At 45.4% G+C, this 15,239-nt stretch overlaps 1 protein-coding gene across 2 annotated transcripts in view; it reads right to left on the reverse strand.

Annotated features, from left to right (window-relative positions):
- Positions 1-15,239, reverse strand: part of WASHC5 (WASH complex subunit 5) — a 54,695-nt gene that overhangs the window by 2,514 nt on the left and 36,942 nt on the right. For both annotated transcript variants that reach the window (XM_021688794.2, XM_021688796.2), the window contains 8 exons: positions 14,625-14,787; positions 14,091-14,193; positions 13,925-14,004; positions 10,327-10,430; positions 9,384-9,513; positions 7,928-8,024; positions 4,311-4,464; positions 972-1,059 (listed from right to left, as the gene is read on the reverse strand). In XM_021688794.2, the coding sequence (XP_021544469.1) occupies positions 972-1,059; positions 4,311-4,464; positions 7,928-8,024; positions 9,384-9,513; positions 10,327-10,430; positions 13,925-14,004; positions 14,091-14,193; positions 14,625-14,787 (919 nt within the window). The remainder of the gene's footprint in view (positions 1-971; positions 1,060-4,310; positions 4,465-7,927; positions 8,025-9,383; positions 9,514-10,326; positions 10,431-13,924; positions 14,005-14,090; positions 14,194-14,624; positions 14,788-15,239) is intronic.

The following is a 15,239-nucleotide window of genomic DNA, read 5'->3' on the forward strand; positions in this document are numbered from 1 at the left end:
GTCTCTTATAGAGGTTATAATTCCTGACTACTTGTTAATTCTACAAATGGGATCTTTTTCCTATTTTTGAATTGGTTATTCGTGTATTTACCTTGTACATTGTCTAATCAGCTTTTTTGTACGCTTATTATTTTAATAGTTTTCCACATGATTCTAGTGGGGATTCAAGGAAGACAACTACATTCTCAATAAATAATACAAATTTGTTTTCCTTTTTTTATGCATTTTTAAATTGTCACTTCTTGTTTTATTGCCTTGAACCTGAGCGACACAGGTAGCAGCGGGAGTCAGTACGGCCGTATTACGGCGCGGACTTCAATGGGAATGCTGCTAGTTAAAGTATGATGTTGCTAGTTAGTTTTTAAAACATCGTCTTCGGCTTTTGTTATTAAAAAAAAGTATCTTTGATCCCTAACCTACCGATTTTTTAAAATCAGAATGGCTTTTCAGAATCTATCGAAAAGTCTTTTATATTTTAGTATCAAGCTCTGCATTTTGAGCGAAAACTTACCAAAGTGGAATTACTAGTGAGACAGGAAAAGGAGAGTATCTTAGAGGGTAAAACGAAGCCATTTGTGGGAACTCTGGCCAAGTACTTTAGTTGTGAACTCAACCAAACCTGCTGTGGGAACCAGGTTTTCGGGACGGGGAAAAAACCAACCACACAATTAGTTCCCTGCCCTGGCCCCTTAAGGACTCCCCTCCTGGTTCGCCCCCCTGAACTGCTCCTAGACCGGGACCGGGACCGGAACCGGGGGCGCCGCTCACAGGACGAGGGCGTGCTAGTGAGAGGAGCGGGCAGGTGGCGTGACGCCCGCCGCACGCAGAAGGGGGCGCCCTCCCCGCTGCGGGTCGGAGCCGGGGCTCGCGCAGCCGCGGGCGGGAGCTAGTGGGCGCGCTCCCAGGAGCGCAGGGCCACCCGCAACGCCATCTTTCTACAGAAAGCGCTTCCGTCGTAGTCCGGTGCTTACCCTCCTAGGTAGCTTTGTGTACCGAACATAATCCTCCAGAAAGAGAAGGGCGCCCACAACATCCGCAGGCATTTCAGGGATCTTCTGGCTGTAACGGAGAAGAGTCTGGATCAAGTCACTGCTTTGCGCACGGCGGACAGGGTAAGTCCACTCACTTCTTCACTTGCTTTCTCAACACTGGAGCCCTTGATAATGAGCTGAGGGTTCTCCTGTGTAAAACTTCCTCAAGTATAGGGCCTAAGGGCTAGGGGCAGATAGAAGTTAGTAATTAAGAGAAGAGCCAGTCCTGTCAGCCTGGGGTTTTCCCCGGAAGTCTCCGTTCTGACTTTAAACAGCAAATACCGTGAGCACAAACCCCAACTCCCAGATCGGCAGACAAGGCCTTAACCCTCGGTTACAGCTGCATCCTCCGAATTCCAACGACACATTACTAAGTGAAGCCAGAGGAGAAGAAACCTCTGGAACAGCCTCTTGATTCCTGTCGTCATGCTGCCCGCAGATCTGCAGAACACGACCGAGGGGATGAAGTCTGCGCCGAGCGCTTCACGCGGGCCTCCACGACGCCCGCTGGCTGGCCAGCCTCATCGCCCTCCCCCTCAGCACCTCACGGTTCATGGGCTGGCAGGTCCCCGAACAGGCCACACCTCCCCACCCCTCCGCCCGCGGACTTGAAAGTAAACCAGGCATCTTTCCAGTTGCAGCGTGGGTTCTGCCTCCTCTGGAAGTCTAACCTGACTCCTCTGGGCAGGTGGCCTTTTCTTGTGCTTTCATCATACTTAGTATCTGCCCCCCAAGACTCTTAAATTTTCAGTTGTTTGTATGCTGGTTTCTTTGAGGGCCTGGGTCATGCCTTTATCTTTCAGCTTCCAGCATCTGTGATTGTACCTGCACACAGGTGTCAGAGACACACAGCATGTAACAACCTTCTGTATGGGATCCTCCTCCTTGTTCATTCATACAACTACTGTGTTGCCAAGCACTGTTCCAGGGCTGGGAATGCAGCAAAGTACGTGACAGTCTTCTTATGCAGCTCACATTCTTTCTGCACATCAAAAAGGAACTTTTTCGCTCTTAAAATTATTTCCAATTTAGGTACAGACTGGCATTTTCTTTTCTTTTCTTTTTTTTTTTTAAAGATTTTATTTATTTATTTGAGAGAGAGAGAATGAGAGAGCACATGAGAAGGGGGAGGGTCAGAGGGAGAAGCAGACTCCCTGCTGAGCAGGGAGCCCGATGCGGGACTCGATCCTGGGACTCCAGGATCATGACCTGAGCCGAAGGCAGTCGCTTAACCAACTGAGCCACCCAGGCGCCCAGACTGGCATTTTCTGATTAACAAAGGATTTCATGCAACTGGATTACTGGTTTATTTCCCTGATGATTTTTTGCTCTTGAAAAGAAGGTTGAAGAGTGATTACAACTGGAAAAGTTGCCACTGCTCTGGATCTTTCAGTGTGTGACCAGGGCTGTGTTTATATTTGCTCTGCGCCCGGCGAGGGCAGGGAAAGAGCCTCCATGCATCCCAGGTTCCTTCTGTCACTTCCCTTAGCCGGATCAGAAACCCAGAGCCCCAGCGACACCTGCCTCCTGATGGGCTCTCTCAGGGTCCCCAGAAACATGCTGTGCCACAGCCACACTTGGTAGTCGTCAGTGAAGAAGGACCAGCAGGAAGGACTTGCCAATTCTTGACAGATGGGGAGCTACAGCTGGGGTGGTGGGTGTGGAGGTTTCTTCCCAATCTCCCTGTACCGCCTGAACTGTGGTCCTTGGCTCCCTCTCCACAGTCCGGGGCCCAGATGCACTAGGTTTCTAGGCGCCTACTGCGTTCCTTTGCAACCAGCCTCATTTTGTGATCGCTACAATTTCATCTCTGAGACTTCCCTACCCTTCTGGGCTACCTTCTGCTTTTCAGTTGTTAAAAAGTGTGCTGTTGGAAGCAAGGCTCACCGGATGTCCTAGAAAAACATCCAGTGTGTGTTTGTTGTTCAGTCCATTAACTAAGGCGAGGAAGAACTCTACTGACTGAGGCTCTTGGGGAAGAGATGTCAGGATTTAAGAAGAATGCAAGGTCACTATGAGCCACGGGTATCCAACAGGTGTCAAGAAGCCAGTACTGCAATTTTAGCTGCCCTGCACTCCACCGGGGGCCTGGCGGTCCTCTCGAAGGGGTCGGCTGTTTTTGGAATCTCAGTACAAGCTTGGAAAACCACAGAGAAAATGTAGAGAGGAGGGTCAACAGCCAAGTGGAACCCCCAGAAGAGGTCATGGACACGGTGAGTAGCCACAGCGCGGTGAACAGGAAGGGGTAGAAGCAGCTTATCTAAAGAAAAAGAAGACCTAAGGCAGCATCCTGACGTTCACAATGTGGGGTGAGGCAAAGGTAGGAGACTGCATTTATCCCAAGTAGAGAGTGTAGAGGAAGGCACGACGAGTGAGATTTCAGAGACAGGAAGAAATTCTTCATGCGTCACAATGAGCGACTTTCCAGGGCTGGGCACACCGCCACCAGCATCCGGCCTTGCCATGGGAGATGATGGTGCCTCACTGATGGCCGGATCCCAGGAGGACTCCTGCCAGGGATGCCTGAGCACTGATTCATGCCCTGGGTGGAAGGTTAACTAAATGGGTCTCTGAAATCATGTCTGGTGAGGACTGCTCTGTGAGGTCCTTGAAGGTCATTCCCATTAGTCTTTAAGTTACGTTGACCAAAGTGACCAAGTGGCAATCTTCCAGACTTTGGATGTACAACATGCCAGAGAAATTTATTTAGGGGCCTGACCCTTTAGAGTAACAGAGGAGGCTCGGGACCCAGCATCTCATGCAAATAGCTTTTTTTTCTATCCCAGAAAAACCACATGGGGGGCGGGGGTAGAAAAAAGGCCTATGAGCCTTGTATCCAATAGGAACTTCTGTGTGATTTCTGTTTCCTCCTACGCCGCAACTCCAGGCTGTGCCCAGGCTCTGACACGGACATGCTCCCTGACTCCCGCTGAAGGATATGAGGCCATCCCAGGCCAGTGGCCCACCCGGACAGCCCAGGCTCCCTGAGCTCTGCGCACAGCGCCCAGAACAGCAGAGGAACAGGCCTGCACTCTCTTCCCTGTGGGGGTCGCTAATCCTGGTCATGACTCGCTCATTCTTGCCAAATCACTGTGGAGTGCACCGAGGGGGCTCCCCCAGCAGGGTGACGAAGGATGGGTGCACCTTTAGTTGCTGCAAACAAAGCTGCTTCACACAGCAGGGTAAAGCAGCCAATTCCCACCTGCACTAGGGAGATAATAAGAGGAATTTGGAATGCAAGGTTCCCAGCCCCCTCTGTAACATCAATTCCTTCAGTACCTTGTGCACTGCTCCACTGTGGAGCGGATAAACTGGCCGATCAGCGCCAGGAACTGTTCGGTGTACCGGGAGTGAAACTGCTTCAGCAGAGTGAGCAGTCCCAGGACGAGTGGCGGCCAGTCCACGGGGTCGGCAGGCTTCCGGCAGACCATTCCTGCAAGGAGCGACAAAGGAGGAATTAGGCCACCCAGCGAAGTGCTTTCCTTTGGTGATGTTCATCCAGTGGGTATGTTTGTGAATGTCAAAATGTTTGGGGACCGTGCCACTGCCGGCAGATGACTATCTGGAGGGAGTGACAACTCTGGACTCCAGTTTGAATTAGGCCTGGGTCAGAGTGGTCTGACTCAACATAATAAAATGGTGGCTGATTTTTATAATCACCATCACTGTCTCTTTTGCTTAATATAGTAACAAGTGCCATTATAGGAAAGCTGAAAGATACAAATGAAGGTAAATGAGAAGGTGAACATTACCTATAAGCAACTTCTGTTAGTGGCCGCATAGTAGTGTTAGATGCGCTGAACCACTCTCTTAAATGAAAGCAGTTTAAACCCCAGATAACATATCTAAGAAGTATCTTTAAACACAATGTTGAACGTTATACAGTAAAAGAATCTGCAGGAGAGCCTAGACAGTGGAAGAAGGAAATGTGGGGAGTGAGTGAGCGGCAAAGCTGGCTTTTGCACTAAGGATTTCCCCCCCAATCTGGAGACCTCAGCCTTCTGCCCAGATGGCTGCAGGGGGAACAGGAGCTAGAGCTTAGGGTCTTTGAGGGGAAACACAATGCTGAAAAAGAACCAGGTTGGAGGACTTACATCACCAGATTTCAAGACTTAATTATAATAAGTTATAGTAAGCAAGGCATTATTGGCATGAGGATAAAGAGATCAATGGAAGAGAAGAGAAAAACCAGAAACAGTCCCACCCTTATAGGAACAATTGAATTTCCATGAATATCCAAATGATTTAATGGAGAATGAGAAATCTTTTCAATAAATGGTGCTGAAACTGGATATCCTTATGCTGTACATAGAAAGTAATTTTAAATGGACCACAGACCTCAGTGTAAGAGCTAAAACCGCAAAGCTTCTAGAAAAAAAACCATAGAAGAATATCTTTATGACCTTAGGGTTAGTCAAAGATTTCTCAGGATATAGAAAGGACAATTATAAAAGAAAAATAGATAATTGGACATTATCAGTATTGAACATTTCTGCTCATTAAAGTCACCAGTAAGAAAATGAATAGGGAAACCAAAGTCTGAGAAAAAACTCACACTTTCTAACAAAGAACTTGTATCCATGATATATAAATAACTCCTACCACTCAGTGATTAAAAAAAAAAAAGCCATCAACCTAATTTAAAAACAGGCAAAGGACTTGAACACTTAACAAAGAAAGAATGGCCAAAAAGCACATGAAAAAGTGCTCAACATCATGAATCATTAGGGGAAGACAAATGAAAACTACGAGATACCACACACACCCCCATTAGAATGATTAACATTAAAAAGACTAACATTGCCAAATGCTGGTGGGATGTAAAATGTACACCACTTTGGAGAAAGGCGTTAGGCGGGCCAGACAGGCCTTCAGATCCCACACCTGGGTTCCTGTGAAGGCTGGGCCATCCCTTACTTAAACCAGAGATGCCCAAACAAGTTATCCTCATTTCCCTAACCTGGGCCTTGGCAACTCTGAATTTACTCAATGCCCACTGGACGAGACAATGATGGTCATCAGAACATGAAGAAATGACCCTTTCCAGGTGGACAGCAGCAGTGACACTTACAGCAAAAGCTTCCTCTCTGAATGTGGCCCCACAGAGATTCTGCCTTAAAGACAGACCAAGGCAGGCAGGCGTTTCTTAGGTCAGTCTTGAGAGCAACCCCCAGCAGGGTTAAATACGTGTTTTCTGGGTCTCCAAACACCCTGATGTTCCTTCCTAGTCCTTCTTACCATTATTTTGCTTCCCAGATTAACACATCACTCTAATTCATGAAAAGAACTGTAGTCAGATATAGATACATCTCTAGGACACTAAAAAGTTTGTTTTGTTTATAGATCTGGAATTCGATGGAATAGTGAAATGCTTCCTATGGGCAGCTATATAATGAAAGAAATACTACCTAAGAATGAGACCAGTGAACAAATAGTCTTTAATGAAAACAGGATCATCTTCATGCACTGACAATCTATCATTATAGAGGGTCACGTATTCTTGTTTAGTTCTAACACAGAGACAACAGAGGAACAACATGACTCTGAGTCTTGAGATGAACTCCTAAGTCCACCCTGGGATGGTTCTTTCCGTTGATTTTGACCAATATACAGAAAAGGACTTAGCGTCAGGGCAACGCTTGCTCCATGCCAGGAACTGTATTAGGTTGTTCAGAAAATCGGGTTGGCCTGAGAGGTTACGTAACTTGGCCACAGTCACACAGGTGAGCGCTGCTCGAGCCAGAATCCGGACTCACGTCCGTCCGTCAGTCCTGCAGCGGTATTGACGGGTGCCACCACGCTCTGCATTCTGTGGCAGGGGCACATACTGTTATGGGAGCTGTGTCTGGAATCGAGGAGTATTTCTGAATGAGAGGATAAAAACCTTACAGAGATTCCACATCTTTATCCTTAAAAAGCTTATGAAATAGGAAGGGGAAATAGCTCAAGGAAGAAATTCATTTTGGAATTGCTGGCTAAGAAATAGCACATTTACAGGAAAGCTCCTATGATATTTTTGTTTTATTTTATTTTTTTTATTTTAAAGATTTTATTTATTTATTTGACACAGAGAGAGAAAGCACAAGTAGGCAGAGAGCCAGACAGAGAGAGAGGGAGAAGTAGGCTCTCCACTGAGCAGGGAGCCGGATGTGGGGCTCGATCCCAGGACCCAGGGATCATGACCTGAGCCGAAGGCAGATGCTTAACCGACTGAGCCACCCAGGCGCCCCACCTATGATATTTTTAGAGTAAATAAACCTCTATAGCGGATTTGACAAAGCTCAACTTCGATATAAAGTTCAGAGGCAGAGGAAGGACCTGGGAAGCTATTAGAAAAGTGTTCCTAAAAATAGTAAGTTAAAGTGATCAATGGCAAGAAAAAAAAAAATAGGGCAATGTGCCTGGCCAGGACAAAGATACTGAAAGGCTTTGGTAGCTCGTCTGTAACGAATATTTTCACATGTCATCACATGTACAGACATTGTAAAGTACTGGCTATGGCTGTTACTTCTCACACGGCAGCTCCTGATACTCGGGAGGCACACGCCACCCCTGAGATTAGAACGGTAACCAAAGGAGGTTTCTCTCACACCATGATCAGCTGCCTAAACATTAAAGAAAGGAGAGAAGCAAAGATCCCACACATTTTACAAGTTGGCTAATCTTTGGAAATCAAGGGTGGACTATATTTGGTTAATGGTAAATCCACTGTCTACACCTCATGAAGGGACACTGTACTTCACAGGCCCAAAGACGTGCATTTTCTCCACACTCCTCTGACTAAGGAAAGATCTCGTCGGTGACATAGCACTCTCACTACAAAGAGCTGTTTGGTGAGGTATTAATCCACTGTTACCGTGTTACTGTGACTTCTTGCAAGGAATGTCATACAGTACCTAGGTTTTTGTTGTACTGAAGTTTTGGCAACTGCGCGATCAAAAAGAGGAAGTTGACAACTGGGAAGTAGGGTAAGCGCTTTGTTGTGATGTATATCTGGAAAGAGAAAGGTAAGAAAAATCGATGGCTTCTTCCCAAGGCACAAGACCGCAGAACACATGTTCAAATGGAAAGCTTCCATTTTCTTTCCGTTTGCTCTTCAGGCTACCGAAAACAGGGAGCGTTCAGCATTAATTTGCTGCCTGCAGAGTTAAATGTAATACCACCGACCCCTGCAAACATAAAAACCTATATAAAAACGAGCCCTTTTGGGAAGGGAACAATTTTGCTTGGAGATGAGCAGTTACTTTCCCCTCGAATCCTCGTCATGTCATTCACAAAGGGAGAGGGAAAAGGATGGGATGTGTCGCAGAGCGGTCTCCTTGCTTTCCCCTCGAATCCTCTTCATGTCATTCACAAAGGGGGAGGGAAAAGGATGGGACGTGTCGCACAGCGGTCTCCTTGCTAGCTGCAGTGCACATAGTACAGTCGGGGATACCCGGCCATCGCCCTCCCTCCCTCAACTCCCCGGGGGGCAAGGCAGCGCTCTGGCTGGGAGCCCTGGCTCTGGTCAGACTGCCTGCCTCCCGCGCTCGCCTGTGTGGAGCCCCGGGGAAGTCATCAGCCTCTGAGCCTCGAGTTCCTCACCCGATGATGGCATGGTTCACGGTGCTGCTGAGATGACGGCACGTCACCCACAGCCGGGGCTGACAGGGCTTGGCACGAGGGGAGTGCTCACAAAATGTTAGCTGCTACTTAGTTTCTTAGCTTTTGTCCAAAACCCAGGGGGGCGTATAGCTTTTGTATTTTACAGATTTTGGAAAGGTCAGAGGGTCTAGGCTTACAGCCTATCATCAAAGTCATCAGTATTTCTGCATCAAAACATGAATATTCACTGAAGTATAAACAGCCTTATGTCAGTTCGGGCGAGTTTTGCCACCAAATGAGATCTGGCACCAACTTGGAGAAAAACCTTTCAGCTCGCAGAGGTTTTTGGAAGTCAGAATTGCAGAAGACAGTCTGTGGCCCCAGATTATGGTTGTGATTACTGTCAGCCACGAGGGAAGCATCTCTGGGCCCCAAGGATCAATGCCATCACTTAACAGCAGTTCAAATAAAAACCCCAGATAAACCTAAAACTGATCTCCTACAGATAAGAGTATCTCACTTTTTAAGGAACCGTGGCAAACACGGTATTACCTGATTCCCATGGCCTGAATCAGGCAGGGAAGGTATGATCATCCTATCACTCGTGGGAAACTGGAACTCAGGAAGGGAGGGGGCTTAAGAGAATGGAGATTCTGGGATTAGAACCCAGGCTCTCCCAGTATTTTAGCAAGTGATCTGCTATCTGGGCCAAATCTCTGCAGGGACCATCCATCTCCTGCCACTCTACTCCATACTTGAATCATTGACCTTATTCAGTGGGTTGTGGATGCCAGCCGCCTCCAGGTAGGCTGTGATCTCATACAAGAGCGTGTTGTCTTCTTTGGGGTAAGGAAGCGAAGGGTCCTGATAGTGGGCTTCAATATCTGCCAGGAGAGCCCTACGCAAGGAAAAACAAAACAAAACAGAACAGGGATAAACGTTAGAGATGAACACAATTCATACAACAGTTAACACAGGCTGTGATGTGATCTTTCCGGGCCTCGGTTTCATCTGTAAAATGAGGCCTGGATCCTCCTAAATTCTCAATTTCCATACCTGTGATTGGTCGTTAAGTGGAAAATGTGACGTAGAATATTTTACCTTTTGGAGTTAAATCGAATGCTTTTGCCATTCCAATTTTTATGAACTGACTGAACTGTTTTCAATAACTGCTTTATCAAAAGCGCTGACTTACTGACTGGCAAAAAAAGATTACTTATTTTTAAGTAGAGGCTGGGAATGAGAGCAAGTTGCTGGGGAGGTGGAGGATATGACTGTACTTCAGGACGTGCGCCCACAGCCACTCGTGGTAATTAGCACACTTTGAATAGCCCTCCGGATGATCAGTGACTCAGTCCTCCGGAAATCTAGGTGTGGATTTTGGTAACAGTTGCTTTCTCAATCTGTGCAAGTCCTCAGCACAATGTCTGATGTGTCCTAAGTGATCAATAGATGTTGACTGAATAAATGAATCCATCAGTAATGAGTGAGTGAGAGAGAGAGAGAGAGAGAGAGAGAGAGAAGACCAAGGGACAAGACTGAGGAAAGGGGCTTATACAGATTTGGTTATCCCTGGGAAGGAAGGCTCTAAATTCAGAGAGCCTTCTTACCTGAATAGGTCGTAAAAGGGTAAATACTGAAGAAATTGGGGTGCTAATGGATAATGAATAATCCAGGCCCCTACGTGGCTGTTTCGAATGCCGGCACTTACTTATTGAGATTCTCCAGAGCGGCTGCCAGATGTTTGGAGTCAAACCGACAAGAATAATTGAGTTCATTGGCAATCTGTTGTCTCAGAATCTGCATCTGTCCCACCTGGGAACGAGCAAGAGGAAGAAGAGGGAGAACACACAGTGCTTCCACGTGACAGCGAGGAGGCAAACACGAAGATGACCATTTTCTACTGGAAGGATCACAATGTTCTACAGGAAAATCTAAGGATTTCCTGGACTGGTTCTGTGGCTAAGACCAGTGTCTTCCCTGATGGAGCACAAGGAACATCTGCATAGACTCCTGTATGCCAACCTCAAATATCCCTGAAGTCTAATATTATACGAAGTGACATGAACGGTCAGTTGTTCACATATTAAAGGTGTCTGTTTTGAAGCTGTATTTATGATCTTTTGAAATAAGTTCTCCACGCTTAGTAGCTGCTAACGAGAAGCCCTACTTCCTTCATTTGTCCTAAGCGGAACTTTCTTGAGTCCCAACGACGCCATTTCACTCTGTTTTTCTAAAATTTGGTGACTATAAGCCTAGCCACATCGCCCAGAATTACAGATCATGTAACAACCTGGGTTATAAAATAAACTATATAAAATCTTCCAAAAAGGCCCTTCTAACAATGATAACCTCTCATCTAAGGGTTCCTAACCTTGTTCTGGTACCTTGGACCTCTTTGGGAATCTGGTGAAGCCTACTGACACTGTCTTAGAATAATTCTTTTCAGTGTGCAAAATAGGGGCCTGGCTGGCTCAGTAAAGCATGTGACTCTTGACCTTGGGGTTGTAAATTTGAGCTCCACGTTGGGTGTAGAGATTACTTAAAAATAAAATTTTTAAGGGGCACCTGGGTGGCTCAGTTGTTAAGCGTCTGCCTTTGGCTCAGGTCATGATCCCAGGGTCCTGGGATTGAGGCCCGCATCGGGCTCCCTGCTCAGTGGGAAGCCTGCTTCTCCCTCTCCCACTCCCCCTGCTTGTGTTCCCTTTCTCACTGTGTCTCTCTCCGTTAAATAAATAAAATCCTTAAAAAAAAAAAAAATCTTTAAAATAAAATAAAATAAAATAAATGTGCACAATAAAACATACAGGGTAACAATGGAAGCCAGTTGTAACAAAGTATAATTCTCAAACCATTAAAAGACGAGATCTGCAATACAGAGTTATGTCAGCATGGCAGATTAAGCACGTCATTTCCGAGTAGTGATGAGCATAAATGATATCTGGAGATGTCTATAACCCCTGTCCGGTGATAGGAAACTATTCTTTGGGTCAGGTCTGGGACAGAGTTCAGATTGTTCCAACAAGTTCAATTTGTTGGCATCATAAAGTCAAAAGTAAATTCTTTTTGTGCCCGTGAATTTCTTCATTCCTATTCTAGGAAAGCTGTCCCCAAAAGATTAGCAAGAGGGAGAGGAGGAATCGGAGGGAAGACTGTTTTATGATGCTAGTAACAGTGAGGGAGAAATGGACACAGTGGTTGAGAGCAGAGAAAAGTTAAAAAAAGAGTGGCCTTCTCTAAGAGCAAAGAAAAGATCTTCTTTAGATAAATGGAACCTGTAACAGTTAAGTGTTTTAAAACACCTCGGATGTGTTACTTTTGACCACTATTCTTACTAGATTATTATTCTGCTTACGTGAAGAAAATAAAATTTAAAAAATGTTCTCATAAGAAACCTTTTATTAATAGAAAAATATTATTATTGAAAAACTGGAATAGGCCAAGAAAATAGTGGGTTTCCTCAGGCCACTCAATAATGTCCTTCCAACCTTTTATCTGGCCCATAGACCCCTTGCTGAATTCTAGATACTCTATGTCCAAGATTCCGTCGAAAATACCAGTCTAGGAAAGGAAGCAGAGATACGGGCAGTTTAACCTAACTTGCTCTTCTCTAAAGCATATGCAGTCTCCGTGACCACTGTTTCCTCTTTGGTGCTCACTTACTACAAGCCATTGCTAAGGTTCTGGAGGCTGAGCAGCCTGGGAGCCGGTGCACTCCATCTACCCATTTGCTGGCTAGCTCGAGAGGTCTTCAGACTGTCCGTCCTTCTCCAGCTCTCTGGGTAGTGCTGCCCAGCACAGCAGCCAGAGCTGCGTGGGGCTCTTTAACCTTAAACTGATTAAAATGAATAAAAGTTAAAATCCAGTTCCTCATTCCCACAAGCCACATCTTAAATGCTCAATAACTACATGAGGCTAGTGGCTGTCATCAGACAGCGCAGAGTATTTCCATCGCTCTTCCAGATTAGCCAAAGACAAATGGACAAATCTGTCCTTGAGGGCTTTATGTAAAGATCACGGACTTAGACAAATACTTGGTTATTACTGAATTACCAGCAACTACAGCTCACGGAGGTCTGTACTAGCCCCTGGGGAACCTCTTTGAAGCATCTCTGTAATCTCCCTCAGCCTCCCACAGAATTGAGACTCAGGCCTGTCCAACCTCAGGCAATTCTCTGCTCCTCCTAAAGGCTTCCCAGCAATTAGAAACAGCCTGAGAAGCTCTCAGTATCTGGAAATCATGCGGCTAAGGGAGTGTTAGACATCTGTCACAAGAGGACACCCAGCAGAGTCAAAGGCTCTGTGTGTTACCTATTCTAAGTTTCCAAATTAAAAAAAAAAAGTCACTGCAATTATGGGAAATATATTGTGAATTTAGCTGAGGCACCATCAGTACTATCTCCATGAACAACTAATATAATTGGGAACAAGAGAATGGAACTTCCCCAAATTCCCACAGCAGCCTAGACTTTTCTTGTGGTAGGTGAGACTTTTAACCATGAATTGCTTTTCCACCAGGACACCTACTCTTTCCTACTGTTCTGTAAGTGGGCTTTCTGAGGAGGCAGCGAGTATTTCCTTTAACTCTGTGTCTCACAGCAAGTGATGATGCTTTGCACATAATGAGTGTTCAGCAAAGCGGTGCTGAATGTCTTGGATCATCACATGATGAGAGGAAGACACACAGAAGACACAGAGGGTCCCCGGAGCTGACACTACGGCGTGAAGGCAGGAAAGCAGGTAAGTGAATTCTAAAGTAACTCAGATTTCCATCCAACAAGTTAATCTCATTTCACTTTCTTACTCATTTCTAAATTTAGACAAGAGTGTTCTATTCATGGTGTAAGGATAACTTACGTCCCAGAGAACTTGGCTTTCTAACATCTGTGCAGACCCAAGAGGGGAGAGAGACAATGTCCTGTGCTAACACCTACTTGGAGCAGATCAGAGCTGTACACTGACAGAGGAGCTCATTAAATAAACCTGTTACGTCAGGATGGAGCACCACTGAGGGAGGAAGATTTCCATTTCTTTGTGTGAAAGCACTTCTTGCCTGAAGTCATAAAAAAAAAAAAACCAAAAAACGGTTCTCTTTGGTGAAAGGAGAATGACAGGCCAATCAACGAAAAACACAGTCAAGAACAGTTCCAGAATGGATGATAAAGGACAACTAATTTAGAAATAACGATAAACTGAAGTTTTGTATGTTTGCTTTGATGACAAAAGAAGCATGGCTTTCTCTGGGTAACAAAGTTACAAGAAAATAATTTAAAAAATACAGTATTGATTTTCACCCTCTCTCAACATACCTTCATGATAGCCTCGAGATAAGATGTCCAAATCTTCTGTGTTTTGGCAATGGCGGAAAAATAAATTTTATTCGAATTTGCTGAAAGGTTAAAATACAATTTTCTGTTTAGTAAAAACGGAAAAGCTAGTGTTACCTCCATCTCAGGCTACTTTCAGAACACTTACCTACTATGCTTTTTAGGGGGCTGACAGCATTCATGAGAGTTTTCAAAGTATCCTGTACAGTTCTGTCTCTCAGGATAATTTTCTGAAACATACTGAGGAAATTCTAAAACAAGAAGACACGTAAGGAACTAAATAATAATAATGAATGTAAATATAAATAAATGAATACAGTAAATAATACTTCAGTTAACTAAAGTGCTATACAGAACACAGCCTGGCCTAAGTCACGAAATGCTATAAAGGGTAACAGGGAAGAAGCAACTTCCAGTTCCTGTTAGAAACACCCCCTGCTCGGAGGAGTTGGTTTCAGAGAGAGTCTCAACTTCCTCACATGAAACTCCCCACACCAGTCTACACATAAAAATACTGTGCTGGCCAAAGAAATTCCAGTTTATGCTCAGTTCTTATCTACCTAACAAGAAGCATATATGTGTGTCTGGTGTTGGTACAGGAAAGCTTGAAAGAAAAGCTAAATGAGCTACTCTCCCCTCTCCCAGGGCAGCGGGAAGCATGCACAGAAGCTGAAAGGCTCACCTGTAGCTCTTTGACAATCATAAAGCACAGAAGCCTGTCTAACCCGTTCAGACCAAAAGTCCCCAAGGTGGTCTGGATTTCTGAGAAGAGGTGGCTGCTGGTTACTTCTTGGTGAGTTTTCATATCGTACCAAGTGTTCAGCTGGTCAATGTGACACGTCATTCTAAAAGAAAAACAAACACTCAAAACCCAAAAGCAGCTCAGAATGAGTTCATCCTGAGGAGATGTGGGACGCAACAGGATTTGGGCATCAGCTATGAGGAACGATGGTTATGTGATCTGTTTAATAACCTCTGCATCTAGGCACCCAGTGTATCTCACGGTGAATGCCCAATTGCCAGGAAGGCAAAATTCAGTGAAATCACCTTTTCCTGCCCTATGGCAGGTCACCGGGTTGTCTCATTCATTTCCACTGAGTCGGGCTGTTGTTTGGAGCTGAGCAGAGAGGACAAGGTTGGATTTGGTTGTCAGGCTGGAAGACGTGAGAGCCCAGTTTTCTCTCCACAGGATCTTTCTTAGATTCCCAGAGACCGGGCCATAAGTCTTGTGTCATTTCCATTTTGATAAGAAAGGAACTTCAAATCCTGCCGCCCTATGGAACATTTGTGACTATGA

This window comes from Neomonachus schauinslandi, chromosome 4 (genome assembly GCF_002201575.2).
Source record: "Neomonachus schauinslandi chromosome 4, ASM220157v2, whole genome shotgun sequence".
Taxonomy (NCBI): domain Eukaryota; kingdom Metazoa; phylum Chordata; class Mammalia; order Carnivora; family Phocidae; genus Neomonachus; species Neomonachus schauinslandi.